This window comes from Mercenaria mercenaria, chromosome 7, assembly GCF_021730395.1.
Source record: "Mercenaria mercenaria strain notata chromosome 7, MADL_Memer_1, whole genome shotgun sequence".
Lineage (NCBI taxonomy): Eukaryota > Metazoa > Mollusca > Bivalvia > Venerida > Veneridae > Mercenaria > Mercenaria mercenaria.
This window is the reverse complement of record NC_069367.1, coordinates 42,812,875-42,840,871: the sequence shown is the minus strand read 5'-3', so window position 1 is coordinate 42,840,871 and position 27,997 is coordinate 42,812,875. Positions and strand designations below refer to the sequence as shown.

General features: G+C 35.5%; 1 protein-coding gene across 2 annotated transcripts; it reads right to left on the bottom strand.

Annotated features, from left to right (window-relative positions):
- Positions 1-508: 508 nt before the first annotated feature.
- On the bottom strand, positions 509-24,054 carry LOC123554295 (uncharacterized). Of its 2 annotated transcripts, none has more exons than XM_053548257.1 (13): positions 23,903-24,054; positions 14,181-14,770; positions 13,051-13,146; positions 11,570-11,799; positions 10,745-10,928; positions 10,489-10,556; positions 10,056-10,106; positions 9,083-9,337; positions 8,717-8,837; positions 8,121-8,237; positions 7,247-7,461; positions 5,956-6,160; positions 509-3,855 (listed from the first exon to the last, which is right to left on the bottom strand). In XM_053548257.1, exons 2-13 carry the CDS (start codon positions 14,623-14,625, stop codon positions 3,773-3,775), a joined length of 2,070 nt encoding a protein of 689 aa, XP_053404232.1. In that variant the 5' UTR covers positions 14,626-14,770; positions 23,903-24,054; the 3' UTR covers positions 509-3,772. The 2 variants fall into 2 exon arrangements, with proteins under 2 accessions (XP_053404232.1, XP_053404231.1); XM_053548256.1 differs by lacking the exon at positions 23,903-24,054 and adding an exon at positions 21,329-21,477.
- Between the last annotated feature and the right edge of the window lie 3,943 nt (positions 24,055-27,997).

Sequence of the window (27,997 nt, the reverse complement as noted above, 5' to 3'; positions counted from 1 at the left end):
GTGCAGAATTCCTGGTGTTTGTTGTGGTATAGTGAATCAAGGAAGTAAAATGCATATAACATACGACATAACACAATATTATTAAGATCATTTTTATCATTTTAATGATAAACCAAAATCACAAACCAAACAATAAACAATTTACTGCTAAATCTACCTTCGGATAATAATGGAGTTTTACTTTTCAACTGACTTACAGTTTTATGGAATTAAAGTGTTATCATTATAACATTACTGGAAGGTTGTGAATATTTTTTTCTAAATCAGAATATGGCATTGTAGTTAAATGTGTAAACCAAGGGGCAAAAGCACAATTATCTTCTTTTTCACAGTTTTTACTAAAACAGTTATAATATGTCCCAATACCAAATAAATAAATGGCATGGAAATAAATGACATGCACATGAGAGGCTAAACATAATTATGTGATAGCATTCAAGACATACGTAAATCTTGTTGCGTATGTATTGTAAGGTTAGGGCCTAAAAGGAATGTAAAGATAACTAGAGAAATTCTCAAATTTTACTACACTCTCTATATTAATAAACTGTTAACATAACAAATGTTTTTATGCTGAATATACATATCATTGTGCATTTCCTGTTTATTAGATCAAGTATTTATTTGTTTTTCATGGACTTTAATCTCGAAAATGAAAGAGTCATACTTTAATCAGTTAATTACAAAACAAAATGATAATACGCAGAACAGCCGACATATCATAACGTATACGTAAAAATGTTGAAATAGACATTCATAAGCCGCAGTCAACTTTAACAATAACAATGAAAATAACATTCACTAATTCGTACCGTGATAAGTTCATTGCCAAGTCAAATCAATGCAATGCAAAACGACCCAAACAAAAACAAAATAATGTTTTACATTAAAACTTCGCGAAATTGTTACAATCTATGTGTTGTTGTTGTTCGTTCAAAACACACAAAAACAATGATAAATATCCAATAAGAATAACGTCCCAAAAACAAATTCTACACTACACTAGTGTATTGACATTTACAAAAAATACATAGAGTAACACAACGAAAACAATATCAAAACAAACAATCAAAGGAGGGGCACAGCACTGCAGCGGCTAGTGCTGGAGAGTTTGAACCGGTTAATTGTACAGAGATGTTCCAAAGCTACAAGACATTGTAAATAAAAACTACCTGCTTCATGTCATGTCAACCCTTTACAAATGTAATGATAACAAACGGTATGATCCGACGAGCATAGAAATGATAGTGTATATAACAACAATCCTATCAAATCTTACACGCAGGCCTTTGAAACGGACAAAGCAAACCGTTAAACATCATTAAAAGTCCGACCAACTTCTCCCTATTGTTAACGGTATGAACCATATTCTAATACTACAAGTATTACAGTGATACCACCAGTCGACAATTAATCATTTTCAAGACAAAATCCCAATCACAGAATGCATTTATTCTCATACACTTAGTCCGGGTCACTGAACAGATAAAAAACATAATCCTAATCCGTATTTTGACACAACTACACATTTCACAGTCGAAAGAAAATCAACCTTAAATGTCATAATTTCAAACAAAATTACGTTTTCTACATTAATCAATATGCATGTGCATCAATACTTACAAGATGAAATACCCGCAAGCTCCCATATTTTCGCGAAAGGAATAGAAGCCAGTATCATACATTTGCGCGTACCTCTCATCACGAAGTCTTATTCCAGAAAGTGATGAGTACACTATTCATTACTCTTTATCTTACAATAAATAGTAACAGAGCTGATTCGGGCAAAATCGTGTAACTCATGCCAGCAACCAGAAGCATGCACCATAAATACAGGGTGTCAATTCAATAACCGGAAGTTACGTTTAGAAATAAAAATAAGCAACGCTTGCCAATAAAACAATAAGACACGGTATTGCCGTTTTTTAAGTGACTGTGTACTGTTTAGCGAAACTATAGTTAAGACAAGGCTATTACAAGATATATTTTATACTGAAACGAAGTAAAGAGCTTGCAAGTTTCCAAAACAACCTGCAGTTGATAACCAGGTTTCATGGAAAAATATCTTGTACTTTAAAAGTTAATACATCATCTTTATTTTGCATCTGATGAACGGACAGGACAAACAGTAGACATAGACAGAAATGCAATAATGTGCATTTCTCCATGTTGTCTTGTTTCTATGTCGCAGGTTTCCTGAACAAATATGTTATGATAGAATCTACCATTTGTGACCGAGTGAAGGACAGAAAAACAGACGGAGCAAAATATAATAACGTTCATGTTCTACATAGTGTCTAACATGTATGTAAGTTTACAGAAACAAGTCTCAAGTTTTTAAGGTCATTACAAGATTAACTTGCCCTCTTGCTCCTTATATTGTCATTTATCTGTGCAATAAGCTTCATGAAAACAAGAGCTCGTAGAACACGAAATACCCACCCCCACCCTTGATAACTCATTTATTGCACAAGAAACTGAAATTATTTGCTCATTGCAAACCAAAGTTCTACTGTTCTGGGTCAATGTGTCCTTGACCTTTGACCTATTGACCTCATATTCAACAGGGTCATCTGCTGGCCATAACCAACCACCCTATTAAGTTTCGTGATCATAGGCCTAAGCATTCTCAAGTTATCGTCCGGAAAGGGTTTAACTGTTCCGGGTCACTGTAACCTTGACCTTTGACCTACTGACCTCAAAATTAATAGGGTCATCTGCTGGTCATGATTAACCTCTCTATCAACTTTTATGATCATTGGCCCAAACATTCTTCAGTTATCGTCCGGAAATCTTTAATTGTTCCTGGCCAATGTGACCTTGAACTTTGACTTAATGACCTCAAATTCAATAAGAACCCATCTGCTGGTGATGACCGACCTCCTTATCAACTTTCACGATCCTAGGCACAAGCATTCTTGAATTATCATCCGGAAACCCTTTAACTGTTCCGGGTCACCGTAACCTTGAACTTTGACCTACTAACCTCAAAATCAATAAGGGTCATCTGCTGGTAATGACCAATCTCCCTATCATCCTTGGTGGTCCTAGGCCCTAGCGTTCTTGAGTTATCATCCGGAAACCGTTTAACTGTGACCTTGACCTTTGACATACTGATCTCAAAAGCAATAGGGGTCATCTGCTGGTGATGACCAACATCTCTATCAACTTTCATGATCTTAGGCCCAAGCTTTCTTGAGTAATCATCCGGAAACGGATTGGTCTACATTCCGACCGACCGACCGACATCTTCAAAACAAAATACCCCTCCTTCTTCAAAGGGGAGCATAAAATATCTACTACAGTAATCGCGATGGTGGAAATCGTAATTCCTCAGATGTTTATCTTTTATTCTTCTACTTTTCAGTACTGTAAACTCCAACTTTAGCCACGATATGGTAATTTAGATTCTTACAAGAAGTAACCGACCAAATGGAAATAAATGAAGACTTTTCAAACTGAGTGATCCATTACATAGTCCAACCGGTATGCAGTTTTGCAACGCACTCGTTTTTTGCTTCGTTTCAGATCTCGTCCGTATTAAAATGCTGTCGATACAAATAAAATAATGATAAAAATATGTGTCGCTAATCTGTAAAACAAAACCCAATCACATTAACGTGTGTATTATTACCAATGTGAATTTCAAGTTTACTACAAACTTGTATTCTTATCACTACAGATGCCTTAACAAAACTTTGCAATTTCTCATTTTGTCTTGAAGTTCCCTAAAGCCTTAAGAGCATAGAATAAATCATTTGGTGTTAAAGCTTCAAACGTAGTTGCCCTTCTGTAAACATTTAATTAGTCGTTTTTCCAGTTCATCGGTTACACCTTCCTTGCCCATTTTTTCATCTGAAAAAAAAAACAACAACAATTTTTTAACTTTCCCATGACGTAATATTTCCAACACTATACATTCATTTACAATATTTAGAAAACTAAAACTAAAAAACACATCATATTATGATATACAAGTGACAAGGTTTCAAAGCAATAATCTTAGTATCCAAGAAATGCGGACCTAAAGATAACAAAAGGCCAAAATGGACTCATGGTGATCTTGACCACCTGATCTTGCTTCTGACCAAGTTTGGTGAACATCCTTTAACATGTTCATTACAATAAAACTTATCAAACGTATTTGGCTGCGACGGCCTATTAGTTACCATCAGAACAAACTTCAAGATCAGAAGTTATTTTTCTTTCTATTTTTAGCTCTGGTGTCCCCTTAAAGGGGCCAAGCAGAACCATTTGAACAAATTTCGAAGAGGACCTTACAATGCCACTACAGACAAAGTTTGATAAAGATCCATAAAACTATTCATGAGAGGTTTTTCGAAAAGCTCAAGTAGCCCATAAAAGGGGTCAAGGGCTATCATTTGAACAGGTTTAAGAGATCACTGTTTCATGAGAAGATGTTATTTAATTATTTTTTCCCATTTTCAACCTTAGCGGTCCCAAAAAGGGCAAAACATTCCAACCTGAAAATATATGGGCGAGGGCCTTACAGTTATGCTACAAACCAAGTTTGATAAAGAATCATTGATCGGGTCTTGAGAAACATTCATTTAAAATATTTTTATTTTAGTTATAGTGTCCCCTACATGGGGGTAAGTGTCCACTTGAACAAAATTGGCAGGAGACCTTACGATGATGCTACACACCAAGTTTGATGAAGATCCATCCAGTTGTTCATGAGAAGAATTCGTTTTAAGTTTTTTTTCTAATTTTAACTATCTATAGTGGTCCCTAAAAGGGACCAAGTACCCCCATTTAGCAAACTTGGTAGAGGACCTTATAATTATGTTCCAGACCAAGTTGGACGAAGACACATCAAGTATTTCATAAGATGAAATCAGTTAAACTTGAAGATATTTATATTTAAGCAACCCCTAAAAGGAGCCAAGTGCCCATAATTGAACAAAATTGGTTGAGGATCTGATCATGATGCTACAAATCATGTTTGATGAAGATCCATCACGTGCTTTATGAGAAAAAAAAAGTTTAAAGGAATGGTTTTTTTTTCTACTTGTAGAATCCAAGCCAGGACGCTACTGATCGAGTCTGGTGTAAATCTAACCAGAAGTCTCACAGGTAAAACTGATAAAATAGGACGATGGACGACGGACGCTGGATCATCCGCCTGTACTAACAGCTCCACCTGAACAAAGTTCCTGTTAGCTAAAAATATGAAGAAATTCCAATTCTCTAAATATAAAAAGGGCCATCTTTCCAACAAAATGCATGTGAAAGTTAGGGTTCTTGGCCTAATGATAAATATCACCTTATGGTAAAAAATGTGTCAATTTTCAAAGCTGTAACTATTTCAGTTTTTAAGACAATAAATCAGAAATAAGTAGCAATGCAGCAAAATACAAACACAGTTCTAGATCAGGAGGAAGAAGTTAAATGTAAAGATTTTTGTTTGTGTTTGTGCGGGCATCGAAGGGGTGGGTTGGGGGGGTGCAAGTGGATTGATGCATTCCTCATATCACCTCATCACCACCCGACTGTCGCCATTTGAACGGAAATTGGGAGAGGACCTCATAGTGATACTACTGACCAAGTTTGATGACGATTTATTCAAAAGTTCATTAGGAGAAGTCATTTAAGTTATTTCTATTTTGAGCTAGAGGACCCTAAACGGGTGTACGTGCCCTCATTTGAACAACTTTGGAAAGAATCTTATAATGAAGTTTGATGAAAATCTACCAAGCGGTTCATGAGAAGAAGTCGTCTAAAGGTTTTTCTATTTTCAGCTCTGGCAGCCTAAACTATTTGGCCAAACTTTATGGCAGTCTATGTCAGAAAGCTGTTGGCCAAATTTGGTTTAAATCTGACCAGTAGTTTCAGGTAAAAACCGCAGGACGACGGACGACGTACCATCTACCTAATACTAATAGCTTACCCTGAACTAATAAACAAAAAGATAATACTTTAAATTTTACGTACCATCAAAATAAACCATTTCACATTTATCACGTACATCTCCAATCTTTTCATTGAATATTGGGTTTCTCATTATTTCTTCTGAAAAGTTTGAAAATTTTTCTGCTTGTTCATTCATAGCTTCTTTACTCAGGCCAGCAAATGGTAGCTGAGCCATGTCATGTAGAGCAACGGCGGGTGTAGCATATTCTCTCGCATAACACACTTTCTGTCGAGTGAAAAGGAGAAAAGGCATAAAACATAATTAAGCCGCACCATGAGAATCCAACATAGTGCGTTCACGACCAGGTTGGATCCAGACAAGCCTGCGCATCCACGCAGTCTGGTCAGGATCCATAACCCTACTGCAATAGCAAACAATATGGATCCTGACCAGACTGCGCTGGTCTGGATCCATGCTGGTCGCAAATGCACTATGTTGGTTTTTTCAGGGTGAGGCTCATATAACAAAGATATGGTAGCATTTCAAAGAAGGTAAAAAAAGGAAATTAAGTGTACTAAAGATAAAGAGTACCCTGCCAAATACAAATGTTTTAATTTCGTGTTTGACTTTTCATGCATATTATCTTATTTAATTTGTTACTTATGAATGCCAAACATAAACATACATGTGCCGGCAAAAATAATATATTCCATAGTTTGACTTCTGCTCAACCCGTGGAAAGAGTGCTTGGGCAGTACCATGCATTTTCACTACCGTCCATCAATAGGCTCTATCAAACAGAGCCTGCAACATTATGTCGTGTTGCGCGACATGTGGAGTTTCCACTTTTACTATTTTATATTTGACATAAGTTCATTTTTAGCTTGTACATATATTTAGAAAATATTGTATTTACAAAGTGACAACTTGAAAGTGGAGTAGACATAGAGTTTATATAGAGAATATTACATGAGTGTCTTTTCATATTGAATTTATTAAACGAGTTTAATAAATTCAATGTGGAAAGTCACAAATGTAATATTCTTCAAACATGTGTTAAATATATATCTATATCAGTTGCAATCTTCAAAGAAACAAGGTGCCTCCGCGGCCGAGTGGTTATTTAACATAAGGTCACTGGGTTCGAATCACTTGCCCCTCATCGCTGTGCGTTTGAGTTTATTTGGAGTGTAGAATTCTTTCATGAAGTCATCCAGCTGGCTTACGGACGGTCGGTAGTTCTACCCGCATGTGCCTTAAATCATGTCAGGAGGTACACCTGGAATCTTCAAAAGAAACGAAAGAATTACTGTACAGAAGAAAAGGGTCTGTACATTTTGAAAATGTGAATAAATCAACATAAACTTATACCTCTCCACTTGACATGGTCAGTCTGTACAGTTGTAGAAAATATTTCCTGAAACCAAGAACAACAGGTTCGAGTGGACCAAGATGCTCTTCTTTTTTAAAGTTTGATCCTGGTGGCGGAAAAGAACAAGACTTCGGTACAATGACGTAAACCCTGGCTACACATGGGTCTTTAATATTGTACTTTTCCTTGGCATCAATAAATCTTTCTTTGAAGTCTGAAAACAGAAGCATTCCAAACAAAACATCGTAAATCTATTGCGCGATTTAATTCATTTGAAAACACAAGTAATGTTGCAAGTTTGCGGGTAAAGCTTTATTATTCTGTAAGAACGGCTGACTGTTAGCGTAGGTGATCCTAAATGGGATCACGGGTAAAAGAAAAATTACACAAACGTATCGATTGGATGATTGTTTTGTTTTGTTTGTTTGTTTTCGGTTTAACGCCGTTTTTCAACAGTATTTCAGTCATGTAACGGCGGACAGTTAACCTAACCAGTTTTCCTGGATTCTGTACCAGTACAAACCTGTTCTCCGCAAGTAACTGCCAACTTCCCCACATGAATCAGAGGTGGAGGACTAATGATTTCAGACACAATGTCGTTTATCAAATGGATGAAAAGCACTCAAAAACACTTTATCGTCTTACTAAGCATCTGAGATGTCTGGATTATGCATGTTCTCCTAATGTTAGTATTGCATCTCCTAAATTATTCGGTTCATTGTCTCTTCTAATATGAAATCAAGCCATTTATAATTATACACAAACTGAAATTCATTAACTGGAATTCTAACATAAAACTACTGTTCTTGTCGCTATTAGGGAGCACCCTGTTTGAACAATGACACTACGTATTTAACACCGTATGCAACATACCTCTACCCTCTGGTGTCCTGTATGTAAGAGTATAAGGCATGTAGTTGATGAAGTAAGCGTATGCAAGGCCTTCATATACTTTCCCTGATGACAATAATTCTAGCATCTTCCTACTTTCTTTAAAAGATAATCACATTATTGACAAATAAAACTGTTACAAAGTAGCAGTCATGAAAGATTATCATGAAAACATGTGAAAGAATTAAAAAAAAGTGTTCAGATGTTTACTATAATATAATACGTAGTTTCAATATCCAATATCCATGTTTTCTATTCAACCATTTAGGTATAAAACTGATGTAAGAACCTATAATTTCCATTCAATCCTTATATAGGCCTACACATAAAACTACGAACTCGTGTTTATTAATTCTACGTAAACGGTGAAATGAAAACAATGATATAGTAAAATGAAACAATAAAACGGAAAATATGAAAATGATCTTCTGATTGAAAAAAAGTTTTTTCAGGGATAAGGCTTTTCAATTTATGGAAAGTCCTGTTTTTCTGACGTTAAATTTGCGATGGCATAATATGTTGTTATAAAATTTAATGCAAATATTAATTTGCAACAGAAACAATCATATATCTTATACCTTGCATAGCCGTCCACAGTTTATCTAAGTAGCCCGGTTCATCTCTCTTTAGAAGTGTTGTCCATTTGAAAATATCTGGCATCATTTTGATATCAGAACATTCCGCAAGAATTGGAATAACCTAGAAAACAATCCGGTAAGTAACTTTTACAAATTTCACGTTTATTTATTTTGATTGATTTCTCAGAACCATTTTGTTTTCTTTTAATAAATAAATAAATGAATAGATAAATAAATAAATTTACTTCGTCGAATTTCTATATATATAGAGACTCTTGCTGTGCAAGGAAAATGTCTGGTTTAATAAACACTTGTTAGACAAAAAAGTTATTGTTAAAGTTCCATTAAAAAGTATTGGAGCAATACCTGCACTTCATTATCAGAAATGCTACATTCCAGAGCTGCTTGAAACTGTGCCTTCATAAAGTTGTCTGCTATCGCAGCATCCGACAAAATAAAAATATTCCATCTAGCATCTTTCAGCACTTCGAAGTTCATTTTACCCTCACCATTGGTAAACAGAACATTCTTTTGTGACAAAAAGTTTTCGACCTCAGCAGCAGTATCATGATCTGCCTGGTGGTCTGTCAAATGCGTGATCGTTGCCGTAATTTCCTCCCCCTAGAATATTTCAAAACAAATAACTGAAAACGTTTAAGCAATACAATGGTATTTTTCCAGTGTTTTCACTTGCTTCTACAAAAAAGGGTTGTAGAATGTCTTGTGTATTAATCGTATCATATGCCCTGTCAAATAATTATGACAATTTACTAAGTACTACAAAAATGTGTTGAAAAGAAAGTAATATTTCTTATGGATATAACTACTTGTATGCTAAAGTAAGTATCTATATCGGAATAGATTGAGCATTTATTCTCATGTCGGATTATATTCCAGCAAGAACTACAGCCAAATGAAAAATTTTTATAGTCTATATACTGAAGACCGGAGTGGACGCCTACCTTAACAACTCTAAAGTACTGATACTATATCTTCCATTTATCAAAATGTTAACATTATGTTTATTCGGGTTGGATATAATTTCTAAGAACGTTTACGATCTTGTCTGTAAAATGTAAATTGCATATTTCATTAACAATACATTTAAACAGAGGTGCATTTATTATTTAAAATATTAAAGCAATTATCTTTCCACTCAATTTCATTTATGCAAATATCATATACATTAAATTTTCAACACTTAAATTGCAATGAAAAGGCAATGCTGCTTTCAGTCAAACGTGTCATTTATGCAAATAAATGCACATTAATTATAATTATGTATAAAAGTAATTCTGCTTTCACACTTATTTATGCTTTGAAGTGTACCGGTACTTACTTTTTGAATTATCTGTGCCTTTTTTCTTGCAACTGTCTTTGTGGTGTCTTTCTGCCAAAAGAATATAATGGACTTACATTATTTTCATGTTCATAATATTAGTCCTATATTGTTAATTGCAGATATATCTCTTCGGTTGAACCAACCGATGAAGACGCGAAAAGTCCATGCAACTCACATTCCTTTCTCAAACAAATGATAGTAAGTTTGGCAGTATACAACTTGCACTGACGTCAAAACCGTATATTTATACCATATGATGCAGGCTGACAAATATTATGATATTCCTATAACTGCACATTTAGAAATGCAAAAGAAAAGGAAAAACAGCTGCAACTATACACATATATAAAAGTGCAATCGCTTTTACACACAGAATAGTGACCTTTTTTGGTGCCACAGACAAAGATTACAATTCGTCGAAAATACTTACAGCAGGTCTGGCTTTAAATTCATGGACGACAGAATCCCAAATTTTTTGTGCAGGCGATTCCTCCTCATCTAAAACGTAAGCAAATAAATAAAAAAAACTATAAACATACAGAAAAATCATTAACTTCCATGGGTAAATTTCATTTATAAAATAAGCAAATACTGTTTTGATTCATACTGGAAAATAAGTAAAATTATTTTCTTCAGGAGAAGTGCACCAATTAATTTCTTTTCAAAGACAGCACATAAACATTAACCTTTATAAGCAATGAAGTTCGCTGTATCTCTGCATTCCAAGTTCTCACGATGTTGCACCAGTTCCATCAGTGTCATTTTGAATCGAACCATCTGAATGTGAAGGTCAATCTCCACAAACCCCATCTCGTTCATCTTGGACATTGTAGCCAAAATAAATGGGATGTCTGCTGTGAAGAAATATGACTGAAAAGAACATAAAAGGCAACATTAGGTAGCACTTCTAAAGGTCACAATAGCTTTAATAGTAATCCCTATATATTCTATATAAAACTGGCATTTTTAATGAGCTACCAAACATAGCTAGACCCATTTTAGAGAACAATTCCTTCCTTTTATTTTAAAGAGTTATAATAAAACTTAGAATTTAGACATACAATGTAGAGAAAAGTAGGGGTCATATATCTTGTGAGAGAGATTTCTCTTGTCACATATGATGACTGTAAAATCACATCAAAATCACACTGCTGTGACCTGGAAGTACTACTCATACTAAAATTGAGTTCCACTTCACAAAAATGCAACCTCCTCTCCCATTTTGTCTACCAAAATGTCAAAAATACACCCACAAGGAAATTTAAACAGAAACAAGCTTTAATTTAGACCTCTCTGGCCATGCCAAGTTCAAATACCTGGCAGCCATTACGCGACCAGATGGTTCCCACGCTGGTTCCTTTTTATTAGTTAGGCCTACAAGGACTCGTTTTGTTCTAAGTAAGGTCACTGCCATATATATGAGTTCATTTTTAAGACTTCGTTTTTACTGCTTCAAAATATATTTGTGACTTAAAGACATATACTCTGAATGTAACTTTCGTTTAACTTACCTCTTCGAAATTATCCTTTGATATCCTATACACAGAAGGATTGTACTTTCTTTTCTTGTCTCCGTGTGACGCATCCATGTCTAAAGGTTTCTCCATCTTTTCTATGGTATATTCGCCATGCCGACCTTCTATTGGACTGATTTTACATGACTCGGGTATTATGATGAAAAATTTCTTTGAGAAATTACCTTGTCTGCTATATTCACATTTTTCAACTGTCTCTTCCGTGGCTGCAAGTAAATTCGTTCCCTAATATCGCTATACATCGTTTTCACCAAATCAACATTTTAGTGATTCAGATTAAATCAGTTTATCTATTCGTTTATCAATTTGAAAAACTGTATGTGAACGTTGTTAAACCCATGTTTGTACTTATTTAGTGGAAATTCATATTCTAAGTCTTACCATTGTTATTGTATATAAGAATAGATAGATTGATAGATAGATTTATTTCGATAATTGAGCAAACATAACATAGTTACAATACATGCATATAATAAAATTTATAATCACATATAAAAGTTGTCATATGAAGTAATGTGTTATGAACTATGTCAGTCACATCAATATCAAGGATGACACAAGAAAGAGAAAAAAAATCTCTTATTTCCATTGTGGTCCTTGGTACCAATGGTCTGACATAGAGAGGCATGAAACATTAACATGAATATATATAAAAAAATACTGAGTTCATTTATTATAAAATAACGTATATGTTATGCATATGTAATTATAATTGCTCAAACTAATCAATTTATGATTCATAATTAAACGAAAGACAGATGAATAAACAGACACCAATATCACATCAATATCACAGTACATTGTAAAAATATAATTTCTTAAAAAAATGCATTACAACCAGGGACTAGATAACAGAAAGAACACATAAGTTCAGTAACGAAGCTTATCGTTAAGAAAGGGGTCCTTTACCGCCCTTTTAAAACTAGATATGTTGGGCAATTGTCTTATGTGGGGAGGCAGCATGTTCCATAACTTGCAGCCCAAGTAGGAAAAAGACTTTAGACCAAAACCTTTAACCTTCGGTGGCTCAAATGACCCATTTTGGCTAGATCTAGTTTGGTATGCGTGAACAGAATCCTGTTTAACGATATGATGACCCATGTAATCAGGGGATTGACCATTTTTTATTTTAAAAACATGACAAAGAGTAATTTGTTCAACTCTTCTGGAAACGGGTAACCAGAATATCGAACATACAATAAGAATAACGACATATAGAATAACAATGGTAAGACTTAGAATATGAATGACACGACACTGAATAACAATATTAAACATACAATAAGAATAACGAAATATAGAACAACAATAATGACTTTTAGAATATGAATGACAAGACATTGAATAGCAATAACAAACATACATTAATAATAACATACATATATAATTTAGCAACGTCTGACATGCCATAGTCTTGCTTCAAAAATATTTTTAAATATGTACTTGATTATATTTACCAGGAAGGACGTATGCCAGGAAGCCTATGTAATAGTTAAACACAAGACCATGTGCAACATTTCCAGCGGGCAGCAATTCGTGCATGGTAACATCCTCTGCAATAAAACGAAAACAGATTAACAAATATAAATACAAGTTATGAAGACCTTTAAATGTTTACAGGCAATCAATACCAAACCGAGCAATATACAGCGTTTCTTTCATATTAATTTGGTAAATATGAAGTTTTCTCAATGTTGTTTTTTTTCATGAATTGCCGACGTCAACGTTATCGACGTGTGATTTTTTTCGAAGTTTCTTTGCTGTAAATCTGCAATTATTATAACAATGTTTAACATAGGACTGATCAAATATTCAAAATTTGGTTTATTTATATGTTGCAGTTTGCGGTGCCTTTTTTGATGAACAGGTGCAGCACTCATAAATCCATAGAACATTATAAATATTCATTTTGTGGAAGATTCATACGTCACGTATCCGTCAAGTATTTCATCTCCCTTCCATCTCACCTCTGATACACTATAACGATACTTGGCAGCAACATTATTTGAGCCGCGCCATGAGAAAACCAACATAGTGCGTTTGCATCCGCGCAGTCTGGTCAGGATCCATGCTTTTCGCTAACAGTTTCTCTAATTGCAATAGGCTTTGAAAGCAAACAGCTACTTGAAGGCCTTGATTATCTGACATATCACAAATGAGCCGCGCCATGAGAATACCAACATAGTGGCTTTGCGACCAGCATGGATCCAGACCAGCCTGCGCATCCGCGCAGTATGGTCAGAATCCATGTTGTTCGCTTTCAAAGCCTATTGCAATTAGAGAAACTGTTAGCGAACAGCATGGATCCTGACCAGACTGCGCGGATGCGCAGGCTGGTCTGGATCCATGCTAGTCGCAAAGCCACCATGTTGGTTTTCTCACGGCGCGGCTCATTTGTGATATTCTTCAACGCTCTGGGCTCATTAATCAGAAAAAAGTATGATTAATGAATAATGATGATTAATGAAAAATATTAATCGGTTATTAATCATTATGATTACTTTAATCGATTACCCCATGTCTGGCTCTGGCTATTTGAGTTGTTCCTATAGCATGTCATATATTTAAATATCAAATAAAATAATACCTCTGAGTTTATCTGCTAAGTCTTTCATCCATGTATCTTTATTGAAATCTATAATAACGTCTGGTATCCAATGAAAAGCACCCTTCTTAAATTCTTTTCTCTCTGTTTCCGAAACACCTTGGAACACCAATCGAACACACATTTTATTTTCACGGTGCGATTTCTCTAGTCCCATTAACACTTCAAAAGTAACCCAGTGAGATTTCATCGCATTTTTGGTCAGTAAAATTAATATAATTTTTGATTGTTTTACAGCGTGTATGATATTGTCAAACACTGGACGGCCTGCAGGAAATTCCACTCCCTCTTTATAATGGGCGTATGTATTGAAACCTTCATGCTTGAGTCCTTTGTTGATTTGATGAGCGGTATAATTGTCCTCTGAACTGTGCACCAGGAATACGTCATACTCCTGTTCTTCCTGTCCCAGTGCTGCTTCAGCCATTTTTGTGGAGGCGATTCTGCTTATTGTATTGTCTTAGAAACCGAAACAACTCGATCGTCTAAGCGTTGTTTCTTAGTTCTGTGTGTTTGAGAACTACCCGTGGTCGCGTAAGTGACAAAGTAGGTCACAAAACACTTCGCAATAACTGAAATATATAGAGTAGATTCAAAGTTAATGTACACTGTGATTACATTACCACGAGCCGAGTACATCATTTCCTACCATGGAGTAACTCTGGGACGAGTGCATCAAGGGGGCGTAAACTATGGCGACGTAAGTACAACGACAGTCGGCGCAGCTAACTTCTGAGTACGACTTTAAACTGACTACATGCAACTTGAGTACAATTTACGTACTACAATAAAAACATATACAGAACGTGTGTTTCGTGTGATATAAAAAAGTGTATTCTACAAACTTGAATATTCAAATTAGAAAAAAAAAGATAATTATCTGAAAAAAAAAGAACTTAAGAGAAAGAGATTTTGAAAAAACAAACACTCTAACAAAGATCGATTTTTTGTCAGTTAAACAGAGAATTAAAACAAGCGTTGTATATTCTGCGATAAACAACGGTTCAGGACTGACCGATGAGGAAACATTATGCTGTCAATTTGCCGCGTGATGTCGGGTGAATTTCTACACTGAAGAATAAAAATCAGCATTAGTTTTATCATTATTTTTTTAATGAGCATGAATGTTAGAATGAAAATAATTAAGGCCTTCTTTTGGTTTATCGTCTGACTGACTACGGTTCCTTCATTAAGCTGCTTGGATCTTTAACCACTCAGGCTAACGCTCTCGTGGTTCAATTCCAAATCATCTATACTCACAGTGATAAATTAGACGAAATGCTACTTGAAGGCCTTGATTATCTGACAATAGAAGCTTTTGTACAATTTCCCAAAATATCTGGCACTGCACGATACAAATGAGCACGATATGGTACAGTTAGGTCTACAACCTATAATAGATGTGAATCTTTTAGGGATTTTACGAGTGGGGCTGTGACAGCCCTCTTTGTGCCGTTGTTTATAAACATATCTGTAGTCGTCCCCCGGATACCCTGCGTTAAGGAAACTACGCGCCCGAACATGCACCTCGGCGGCTGTTGCACGTGATCTTTTTACGCACAAAACATTTTAGAGGCAATGACAAAAGTAACAGGATTTACGTCCGACATCATGTTTCAACTGAGTAAGATGTTTTGTTTAAAAATACGAAAAAAAAAAACAAATTGAATAGGCTAATGAAATACAATGAACAGATGACATTGTAAGCGAGAATGCGTGTTTACGACCAAAAAACAATAATAGAAATTTCTTCACGTATGTTTTAATTTTTTTACAATGGAATTTAAATATCTGTTTAGTGAATATAACTCATCGACTCATGGAGTAATATGTGTAACAGTATTCAGCTCAAACTGGCCAAATTGATGTGGTAATACCAACACGACTCTGGAAGATGATTCGCACCCAATCTGACTAAAGTACATCTCTTAGGATCTGAGAACGAGCTATTGATGGCCTCGTTCTGACGAGCCTTCCGCTAGCCAATCGGAGATTAACTTACAACATTTTGCAAATCTTAGTTAGCCTTGACTTTTTACATTTTCAAATCTTATGTCGTTATGTGTCAGATAGCCGGTTAACTCAGTCGGTAGGCCACTAGCTCTGTAAACGAGGGGTCCTGGGTTCGAGCCCTAGATTGACTGCATATTTTTCTTACTCTTTCACATTCGAACAAGTCGTATGATTGTTCAAATCAAAACAGATTTGCGAAAATAAAAATAGCAATATTGGAAATCTAAAATATACAGAAGACGAATGTGAATGGGTCGTTCTCAGATCTTCGTTTAGAAGATCAAGTACTTTAGTCAGATTGATTCGCACCTTGACCAGGATGACTATGATACTATCCCACGTGACATTTCAATATCGTATCTCGATTCAGATAACATTTAAAGAGTGTCGAAGCCAGGAAAACGAGTGCTTTCTTCTATACCAATCATCAGCCAGTCATTCTCATAACATTTCACAAACACTTCGCCCAAATCGACCAACTGTGTACTGTAGGTAACGTGCATATTATTCGAAGGAAGCATTGATAATGCATGGCAGACGTTTTGTGCCATGAAAGCTCTCGTTTTTTTTCTGTCTTCGATGCTTTTTCTTCTCATAAAATCAGTCAAGACATAAAAAAACATATGCAAAAATTTTACATGAATCAAATGAATTTTCACGTGTTTCCCATACCGAAAAGTCACGTAGATTGGCCACCCTTTTGATGATTAAATCTCATTCGAACCTAACAAAAAATTTAATAAATCGCATTAACAAGTGAAAGTCTGTTCTATATAATGCACAGAAATAAAACCAACTATTTGTTTATCCAATGTTATAAATATATCCAATGTTATAAATATGTAAAACAAGAGGGCCAAGATGGCCCTAGGTCGCTCACCTGAGAAACACACTATAACACGCCATAACAGTGTAAACATGTTTGACCTAGTGATTTCATGGAAAAAATATTCTGACCAATTATCATTAAAATTGGAGCAAAAATCTTGGGTATAAATAAGTATTTTCTTTGATTTGACCTAATGACCTAGTTTTTGACCCCAGATGACCCATATTCGTACTTGACCTAGATTTCATCAAGGCTATCATTCTGACCAAATTTCATGAAGATCAATTGAAAAATACAGCCTCTATCGCATACACAAGGTTTTTCTTTGATTTGACCTAGTGACCTAATTTTTGACCCCACATGACCCGTTTTCAAATTCCGCCTAGATTTCATTAAGGTTATCATTTCGACTTAAATTCAGGAAGATCAATTGAAAAATACAGCCTCTATCGCATATACAGGCTTTTTCTTTGATTTGACCTAGTGACCTACCTTTTGACCCCAGATAACCCATATTCGAACTTGACCTCGATTTCATCAAGGTTATCATTCTGACCAAAATTCATGAAGATTAATTGAAAAATACAGCCTCTATAGCATACACGAGGTTTTTCTTTGATTTGACCTAGTGACCTAGTTTTTGGCCCCAGAGGATCCCTTTTCAAATTCGGCCTTAATTTCATCAAGGTTATCATTCTGACCAAAATTCATGAAGATTAATCGAAAAATACAGCCTCTATCGCATACACAAGGTTTTGTTTTATTTGACCTAGTGACCTAGTTTTTGACCCTTGATGACCAATTTTCTAACTCGACCTAGATTTCATCAAGGTTATCATTCTGACCATAATTCATGAAGATTAATTGAAAAATACAGCCTCTATCGCATACACAAGCTGAATGTTGACAGACGGCAGACAGACGACGGACGCCGGACATCGAGCGGTCAGAAAAACTCACCTGAACATTGCTCAGGTGAGCTAAAAAAAAAAGTATGCCCGAACTTTCTAGTAAGCATCAGTTTAAGCAAATCTACCTAACTGAGGTATACACTTCTAAGAGTACATAACATTTGGCTTTAGCTAATGCTTCTTTTGTTTGTTTTGGGTTTAACGCCGTTTTTCAACACTATTACAGTCATGTAACGGCGGGCAGTTAGCCTAACCAATGTTCCTGGATTCTGTACCAGTACAAACCTGTTCTCCGCAAGTAACTACCAACTTCCCCACAAGAATTATCAGAGGTGGAGGACGAATGATTTCAGACACAATGTCTTTAATCAAATCGTCACGGAGAACATACGCCCCGCCCGAGGATCGAACTCGCAACCCCATGATCCGTAGACCAACGCTCTCCCTACTGAGCTGCCATTCGTTACACATTGTCTGGTATAATGTTATTATGCAGATGTATGTATACATTGTACCATGATCTGCAATATTGTATTTAGCTGGAGCGGATCAAGTTAACCAAGTCTGAATCCCATGAAGGCTTGCGCCGAGTGTGATACGGCTCGATACTATGAATACATCATTGAAAATCCAGGTACTGTTTTAATGTCCCTTTTACTACATAAATATTCCTTTTGCTAGTGTTTTATCAGTTAAAACTGACAATAATTTAAGATAAATAAGAGTTAAAGACAGAAATGTCGTTTGAAACGTTGAACTTTTTGACGCATTAAACGTCGTCACGTCATCATTACGTCATTTCTGATTGAATATTGACGAAAGTTGAATTTGTTTGTAAAGTATATGCTGTACCTGAAACAAATCTACTGAAAGTCGAAAGTATATAATAGGAATTATTACTTCTGACAATGAGAAATGATATGAGTATGTTGTTTGACGTTCATCATTTGTTCAGTCGGGGACTCGGGGTCTCTCTTTTAGGATTATATCTAGACAAACACATTCTTTGATACGACTGGGACGATTACTCGGTTAATCGGATCCGATTCGATTACTAGGTGAAACCGATTTCAATTTTGCAAAACCGGTAATCGCTCTCAAACAATTACGAATCGTACTTTATCTTTATACATTTCTTTGACCAGCACAGAGATCCACAGTATATTTCCGTAAAAACACATCAATAGCCTCGGATTTGCATGTCGTGATATATTCAAAATAAAGTACACCAAAATATGACTTATAAAATTGTCACACTGCTTGCAAACGATAAAGTCGTTAAGTTTCTAATGAAGTCAGCTGTTGGAAGTACGTTGATACGGTCGTCAGGAAAGAAAACAGCATTTTCAATATGGCGGCAGATTAACCGGTTCGATTCGATTTCAAACAAAAGATTAACCGGTTTCAAAATTTTGAAATCGTCCCAGCCCTATTCTTTGAATGCAATACATTATGGAATTTTTAATAATTTTCAAATAAATTTTTGATACGTTTTTCTTTCTTTCTTTCTTTCTTTTTGTAAATTCATAATGAATATGATTTGATTCTCTTTCACTCAATTGTTTGAAATTACTAAAAAACAAAAGGGTTATAAGCAGCCTTATCTTACGCTATAAATCTACTTCATTGAAGTCATAAACCTATGGGAATTTTTGAAACAGACGATTCCAAAAAGATTTCTGTTTTGTTTTGGATATTTTTAGATGGTCATTTTAAAATATCAAATATTTGTTTTTAAAATATAAAAACTGAATAATTTGATTAAACGCCTATTTTTATACAATGATATATTCAATGGCGTTGTACATAATAATGATAATAATAGTTATTATAACAATATTAATAATGACAATAATAATAATAATAATAACAGCCTTATTGTAATAAACAGTCCTGATCGCACCCCTCCCCTTGAGGTCATTTTATCTATGTTGCCAATACCAGTGCTTAAAGCATCTGGTATGCCCAGACGGGCTGCATATAGATGTTCAAACCCCCCGGTTAATGGTGCCATCATACATTTTTTAAGAAAGAAATACTACACACTTCCCTACCCATAGAGCCTTACCAACAAGTGCGTTTATTAAACAAACCTTGGAGATATAAATGTTGAAATGTAAAACCTTTTACAAAAATTTAAGAACTCTCACCTGCTGTTTTCGCATGATAAACAGTTATCAAAAATTTAAAACAATGCAGCGAAATCTGCCAGTGTGACAGCTATACATACAAGAGAGTATCTTGAACTCAATTCTTGCTTTCATCGGCAACCAATGTAAGTGGTACAATGCTTGTTTAGAACTGTCAAATTTCCTCCTGTTAAGGACAAGTTTTGCGCACATGTTTTGAATACGTTGCATCTTACACACCTCACAGTTAGCTACACCATACAGTATGATATTGCAATAATCCAGATGTGAAATAACTAGAAACAAAACTAAAATTTCAGTGGCTGCTTTTGTTAAGTATTTTCGTATGTTCCTAATTCGTAGGTAATTCAACATGGCTGTACGACATGATTTGCGATTTATATGATCTTTAAAGTTCAAGGTTTCGTCAAGAAATGCACCCAGATATCTAATTGTGCTTTCACGTTTGACATCATCACCAGCAATGTTAATGGAATTTGTAAAACATTGTTGTGGTCTGCTACCAAACATAATAAATTCAGTTTTGGAAGTGTTCATGCATTTTCAGTTTGTTTCTATTCATCCAGTCATTGATTATAACTGCGCACCTTTCAAGGTGCATAAAAGATATATTAAAATAAAAATGATATAGCGTGCAAAACTATTTATTCTATATATTTATTCATTTATTATTTAATGAATTAGTTCAAATAGTATACTTATTCATCTATTTTATTCATTCATGTATCTATGTATTCATTTATTTATATTTTTTATTTATTTATTTATTTATCTACTTACGTAATTACTTACTTATTTATGTATGCAAGCATGCATTCATTCGTATATTTTTCTTTCTTAAAAAAATATTTATTTCTTTTCTTTTCTTTGTTTCGTTGTTTATTTTCACATTTATCATTTTTATTTTAATATACCTTTTATGCATTTATTTATATTTGTAATTTATCTAATTAGTATTATATATCTATCTTAAGTATATCTATACATTTTGTATTTTATTATTCGATCATGTACATGATAAATAGTTTTGCACACTATTTTTTAAAAGTAATATTAAAACAAACAAGATGATTTTACACGTATTGTGAAAATAATTCTCATATATTACTTAAATAGCACAGACTTTTTCCGTAAAACAGTCATACATGTACACTTGACCTACATAATTTATGTTAACAAGTGTACTTGCAAAACATGCAAGCCTACATAAATGACAAATATACATACACAATGCTAAGATCCCAAACGATCCCTTTCGCACAATATAAACATGTCCACAAAAACGAAATTACATGTATAAAACCGGACATGAAACACAACACATGCCTGACGCGGAAACTCCAGTGACGTTTTGGAAAGTACGAGATATTACGATGAAAATCCGATAAGTAGCGACGGATAGCCATTGGATAATATGTCGTTTCGGCAATTGTCGGGACCGCTGTTAACATAACGATCGTGCCTTTCCGGCATTGAAAACTATTTTTAGCTTATCGGTTTATATTTAGCTATTATTTGCTCCGTACTTTACAGCGTAGTTTCCTAGGCCAATATAAATCAATTTTGTTTCTATCATATTTAACCTTCATGATTTACATTCATATAGATTAGCCTGTCCTAGCGGGGCTACGCTGTTAGGGACTAATTCGTTTACTATTGGAGTTTTTAACTATTTTTCGTAAATTTAGGCATTGATTGCAGGGGATGGGACGCAGCCTCCGCATCCCCTCGCCCAAACGCAAGCATTTATTTTGATAGCATTGAGGCGTCAAATTTTCGAAAGGCTTTATTTTAACCTATTTTGATATTTCTAAAGAGGCGGGACCGGACTACCGGCATCAACTTTGTCAATTTTATTAGATCCATTAGGTTCACTTAAGATTATTTTTTCAATTTGCAAAAAAAAAATGACATTGTGTAAAGATTCTTTTTTCAGACTATGACTGATATATAGGCCTATGTAAGATTGCACCATACCAGGTATACTTGTCAAAATATTTCGGGGTAGGGGACGTGACCCCGGACCCCGCAACCTCATCCCCTCCCAATTAAAAATTCCAAAACCCTTGTTCTGCTCCTACAATCTAAGCCCAAGCATAAAATTATAAAATGGTTAACACGTTCGAGTCTGACAGATGGGATGCAATTTGACACGACTGCATGGCCTTTTTATTTCATTTCTTATGGCGGGACGAATCCATAGAAACTTGCAAAAACGGAGGAACAATCATTTGGTTCCGGTAACACTGTAAACATGGTTCATCAGAGAGTACTACTCTAGATAATATATTATAACTTATATAATATCATAAATATGGTTCCGTTTTGGCATACCTGAGCAATGCTCAGGTGAGTTATTGTGATCGCTCGATGCCCGGCGTCCGTCGTCTGTTGTCTGTCTGTCTCGTCTGTCAACAGTTAACTTGTGTATGCGATAGAGGCTGTATTTTTCAATTGATCTTCATGAAATTTGGTCAGAATGATTGCCTTGATAAATTCTAAGCCAAGTTCGGATATGGGTCATCTGCGGTCAAAAACTAGGCCACTATGCCAAATCAAAGAAAACCCTTGTGCATGCGATAGAGGCTGTATTTTTCAATTGATCTTCATGAATTTTGGTCAGAATGAGTGCCTTGATGCAACAGGGACTGCATTTTACACCCGATCTTCATGAAATTCTGTCAGAATGTTTGTCTGGATGCAATCTAGGTCAATCTGGGGTCAAAAACTAGGTCACCTGCTAAAATCAAAGAAAAACCTTTTGTACGCAATAGGGGCTGCATTTTACACTGGATATTAATAAAATTTAGCCAGAATGGATGCCTTGATGAAATCTAGGTCAGCTTTGAATATGGGTAATCTGTGTTAAAAAAAACTAGGTCGCAAGGTCAAATCAAAGAAAAGCCTTGTGTATGCAATAGGCACTGCATTTTACACTGGATTTTTATGAAATTTAATCACAATGTTTGTCTTGATGATTTCTAGGTCATGTTTGAACCTGTGTCAGGTTGAGTCAAAACCTAGGCCATCCAGTCAAATCAAAGGAAAAGCTTGATAACACTTTAGACGGGCCACATCTATGACCATATCTTTATGAAATTTGGTCAAAATGTTTATATTGATGTTTAAAGCCTTGGACGATTTCGAATGTGGGTCGCGTGGGGCCATAAACTAGGTCACTAGGTCAAATCAAAGAAAAAGCTTGTATACACTCTAGTGGTCACTTTTTTCATTCTCCCTGAAACTTTGTCAGAATGTTTGTTTTTATGGAATCAATCTTTGACAAGCACGAATCTGGGTCATGTGGGATCAAAAACTAGGTCACTAGGTCAAATAAAAGAGAATACTTGTTTACCCTCAAGATTTTTGGTCCAATCTTAATGAAAATTGTTCAGAATATTTGTTTCTATGAAATCACTAGGTCAAACATGCTTACACTGTTATGGTGTGTTTCTCAGGTGAGCGACCTAGGACCGTCTCTGATAAAGGACAAATTGCGATTAGAACATAATGAGCACTGGAATGAAATGGCGGTTCCGTGGGTGCGTAGTCATGAACACTGCATGTATACTGTGACTTTTCACAATCATGGTTTTCAGTATATTCTTTACAAATAAATAAAGTGGATCATACAATAGAATGCTTATGCTAGTATCTGTCATGCAATTACTGACAAATTTTGATGTCGGTTTTACTTTTCAGCTCGATTTTTGGACATCACTGGCCAGCAACCTAATCTTTCCAGCCCGTTGCGGCAGACAATTTTAAAATGAAAAATAAAAGAAACCAAATAAATCTTACCGTGACATCTTCCTCCAATATCTGTGGACCGATTTTAAATTTGATGGAAATTATTTAGTTAAAGAAAAGGAAATAAAAGGACAGAGTGCAGATTAGACTGGTCCCATACAACCTTTCAAACTATAAACGTAAACAATAATTGGACTAGGAACCAAACGAAAGTAGGTTTTCAGTTCAAACGTATTTTTCAACGGAAATTCCCATTTCAAAATAGACATGATACGGAATAAACAGGAATTCCCAATGGTTTAACCATATTGCATACGGTTGCGTGAGTAATGTATGTAAAATACAATACCGCAAAGATCCCGTTAATACTGGTCAGATATTCAGGTTTAGTGAATTCATCATTTTTACACTTGCTCAATGCTGCATTCCTCTTTTCTCCATGTAGCATTCTCTTTCTATAACGGCTACACCACCCCCTATTTCTCATTGTAAGTGAATGCAGCATTCTTTTGTCCAGTCTTAAATATGTATGTTTGACCTTTGACCAAATCAGAAGGCATCAATTGACCATAATTATATGCAGGCCTATTCTGGTCATGAAGTTTTGTAATCGTACGCCGCAGCGTTACCCAGTTCTTGATAGCCACAAAGACAATATAACTTTCATCTACCGGAAAATTTGATAAGGATCGTCTAACGTTCTATGAAGTTTGACCGTCCAAAGCATAATCGTTCCCCCAGACGTTTTCAGTACAGAGGTTACCATGACCTTTGACATGCTGATCCCAAATTCTTTAGAGGTCATCTACTGAACTGTTCAACATATGATGTTAGACCAAAGCCTTTTCCAGATATTGATTGGAAACTGTTTTCAGTAATACCCCAGTCACACATACGGCGCGGATAGCTACGTCTAGCTACGAACAGAAACTTAGTAATCCGTATCGATCCGTACCTGAGCCGTACCTCAGTGTAGTCATTCGTATTAATCCGTACCAAAACGTGGTCAAAACGTATTCAAAACTTATTCCAAACTTGCAGGTTTCTCCAACTTTTGAACATGCACAAAAGTTTGAGCGGACCGTAGTCATTTGAGCGTGACTTTAGTCCAACTTGGTTGAAACTTATTCATCCGTAGTTAAACGTACTTAAACGTAGTTATCCGTGCTGTTACTTACCTCGCCGTAGCCGAACGTAGTTATCCGAGGCTGCTCGTACTTAAGCATAGTTCAACGTAGTTTACCGCAGACCCGTCCGTACGCTGGGCAAGTTGCAAGGCGCAGTAAAACGTAATTCAACGTAGTACCTCGTACCTATCCGTACTTATTCGCGTCCTGTATTGTTTTGCTTGTTTCCTGTTTCTGACCATTTTTCCCTTACTAAGACGTACTGCTCCGTAGTTATACACCCACAGACTAATCCTATCCGCACCGTACCTCAACGCACGGACATATCCGTATGTGTGACTGTAGCTTAATATGGACCCCAAAGTAACGTGGGCCAGAGTCCATCATTCCGCAGAGCGCAAGATTTCTTTAATTATTTTTCGGGAACCCATCTTCAGTCTTGCGGTTATAGTGACCGTAACATCTGACCTACTACCCCCCCCCCCCTCCAACCAAAAAAAAAAAAAAAAAAAAAAAAAAAAAAAAAAAAACAGGGCTCATCTACTGATCTATGGAGGTTGACTACTCTACTCTAGTAGCATTGCAAGCAACACACATGAGTTGTGCGAGAGTGAGAAGTGATGGCAGACGCTTTGCGCGGTGGAAAGCACTCATGTTCAAGTGCTGTCTTTGACGCACGTTATCTTATAAAAATCCGTCAAATAGGCAAAACTGTTACTTGAATCGAGACGGTTTTTTCCCAAAAAAAGTCAGGTGGGTTGGCTGGCAGTAAGAAATAAGCAAATCAATATTTACTTTAATATGTGCGTAGATCAGGTTATTTTCAAACGTATAGGTAAATCATGTCTATTTTTGGATACATGTCATCGGGGAAAAACAACAGGAAAATCCACTGAAAGGTCAATGTAAATGGTTTCCCCTTGGGGAACTTGGCAATATTCCTTCGAGTTCTCCAACTAAAACGTATTAACACTGGAAAAAATAAAGGGTCCCTTGTGTGGATGCTTTACACCTGACACACTAAAGAATCAGGGAAGCTTTTGGAATTGGAGCATCTTCTGTACTTGCACTATACTCGAACTAACCTTACTAATTTGGTTTATCATAACCTTATATTTGGACTATCCTCGAACTAACGTTGTTGGAGCCGCCCGTGTGGGTTACCATTGGCGATATAAATAGGCTTTATTTACAGTCCGATTCGATTATCTACAACCTATATTTAGGTTAATAAAATAAGGCCGCGCTAAAAGTCCATTTTCATGTATGGTCTATATTTTTATTACAAACAGTCACGAGTAAAGATCACACTTTGAGGTCAAATATTTCATGTAAGTTTCATATCTTAAATTCTTTAAGTACGCGCCATAGAATAACTATTCTTTTGTATTTCTATTATGGTAATTTTACATGCTTGCATGAAACAAATGAAAAAAAAAATCAACAAATTACTACTTACAAACTGACCGTTAGTGCAGTACATAAGGCCAAGATAATGTTTAATATCTTAACATTTTAAATTTTGTATCAACATGCACAGTACTGGATGCAGTTTGTTTCTACAGTTTATTTGTATTTTTAAAACATTGCCGGACAGAATAAGTTTGCAGACGAAGTTGTGAAACCACATTTATTCAGAGACAGCCTAACTTGCCCACCTGTCACCTTCTAATATAGCTATATTATAAAAGAAATTTTCAGAATGGGGGAGAGTTGTGTTGGGTCTTTAAAGACCCATCTTGTATTAAACTCATTGTCTTGGCCTGTTATATGTCACTGTCAATTTGTGACCAGACAACCCCCTCTCTTCATGCAAATCATGTATAACCAGCATTATGGAAATACAAAAATAGTACGGTTATTCTGTGGCGCGTCTGTAAGGCATGCATAAATGGTACTAATAACCAAGGTAGGATGGCAGTATAGATAACAAGAGCACCACCTTGCGGGTGCTGACGCTCATCTGATTTTTTTTGTGTAATAGAAATATTGTCCTACCCATGATTTTCTAAGTCTAAAAAGGGCCATCATTCTTGCAAAAATGAGGATAGAGTTATGTTTCTTAATGTACAGCGTCCGCTTATGATGGTGAAAAAGTGTTGCAAGTTTTAAAGCAATAGCTTTGATAGTTTATGAGAAAAGCTGAATTAAACATAATACTCAACCAAGAAAACTGATTTTCTAAGTCTAAAAGGGGCAATAATTATTGCAAAAAGCAGGATGGAGTTATGTTTCTTGCTGTACAGGGTCAGCTTATGATGATGAACAAGTGTTGCAAGTTTCAAGCAATAGCTTTGATAGTTTAAGAGAAAAAGTTGACCTAAACATAAAACTTAACCAAGAAATCTGATATTTTCTAAGTCTAAAAGGGGCCATAAATCTTGCAAAAAGCAGGATGGAGTTACGTTTCTTGCTGTACAGGGTCAGCTTATGATGGTGAACAAGTGTTGCAAGTTTTAAAGCAATAGCTTTGGTAGTTTAGGAGAAAAGCTGACTTAAACATAAAACCTAACCAAGAAAACTGATTTTCTAAGTACAGAAGGGGCCATAAATCTTGCAAAAAGTAGGATGGAGTTATGTTTCTTGTTGTACAGTGTCAGCTTATGATGGTGAACAAGTGTTCCAAGTTTTAAAGCAATAGCTTTGACAGTTTAGGAGAAAAGCTGACCTAAACATAAAACTTAACCAGGCAACGCCGACGCAGACGCAGACGCCGACACCGATCAAGTGATGACAATAACTCATCATTTTTTTTTCAAAAAATCAGATGAGCTAAAAATATGTCCGCTTCTGCAACCCTTGCCAGAAGGCGATTTAATGTCCATTATTTGGCAATACTTTTCTGCACTTGTTTAAGGTATCATTTGTGTTCACAAACACTTTTTCCACAAAGTAAATATTAACCATATCTGAATATTTTCAATGGTAATTGTCATAAACAAAATGTAGTCAATACATGGTATTAAATAACACATTTTTATTATCATCATGTTCTCAATCCGAACGGGCTTTGTGCGGA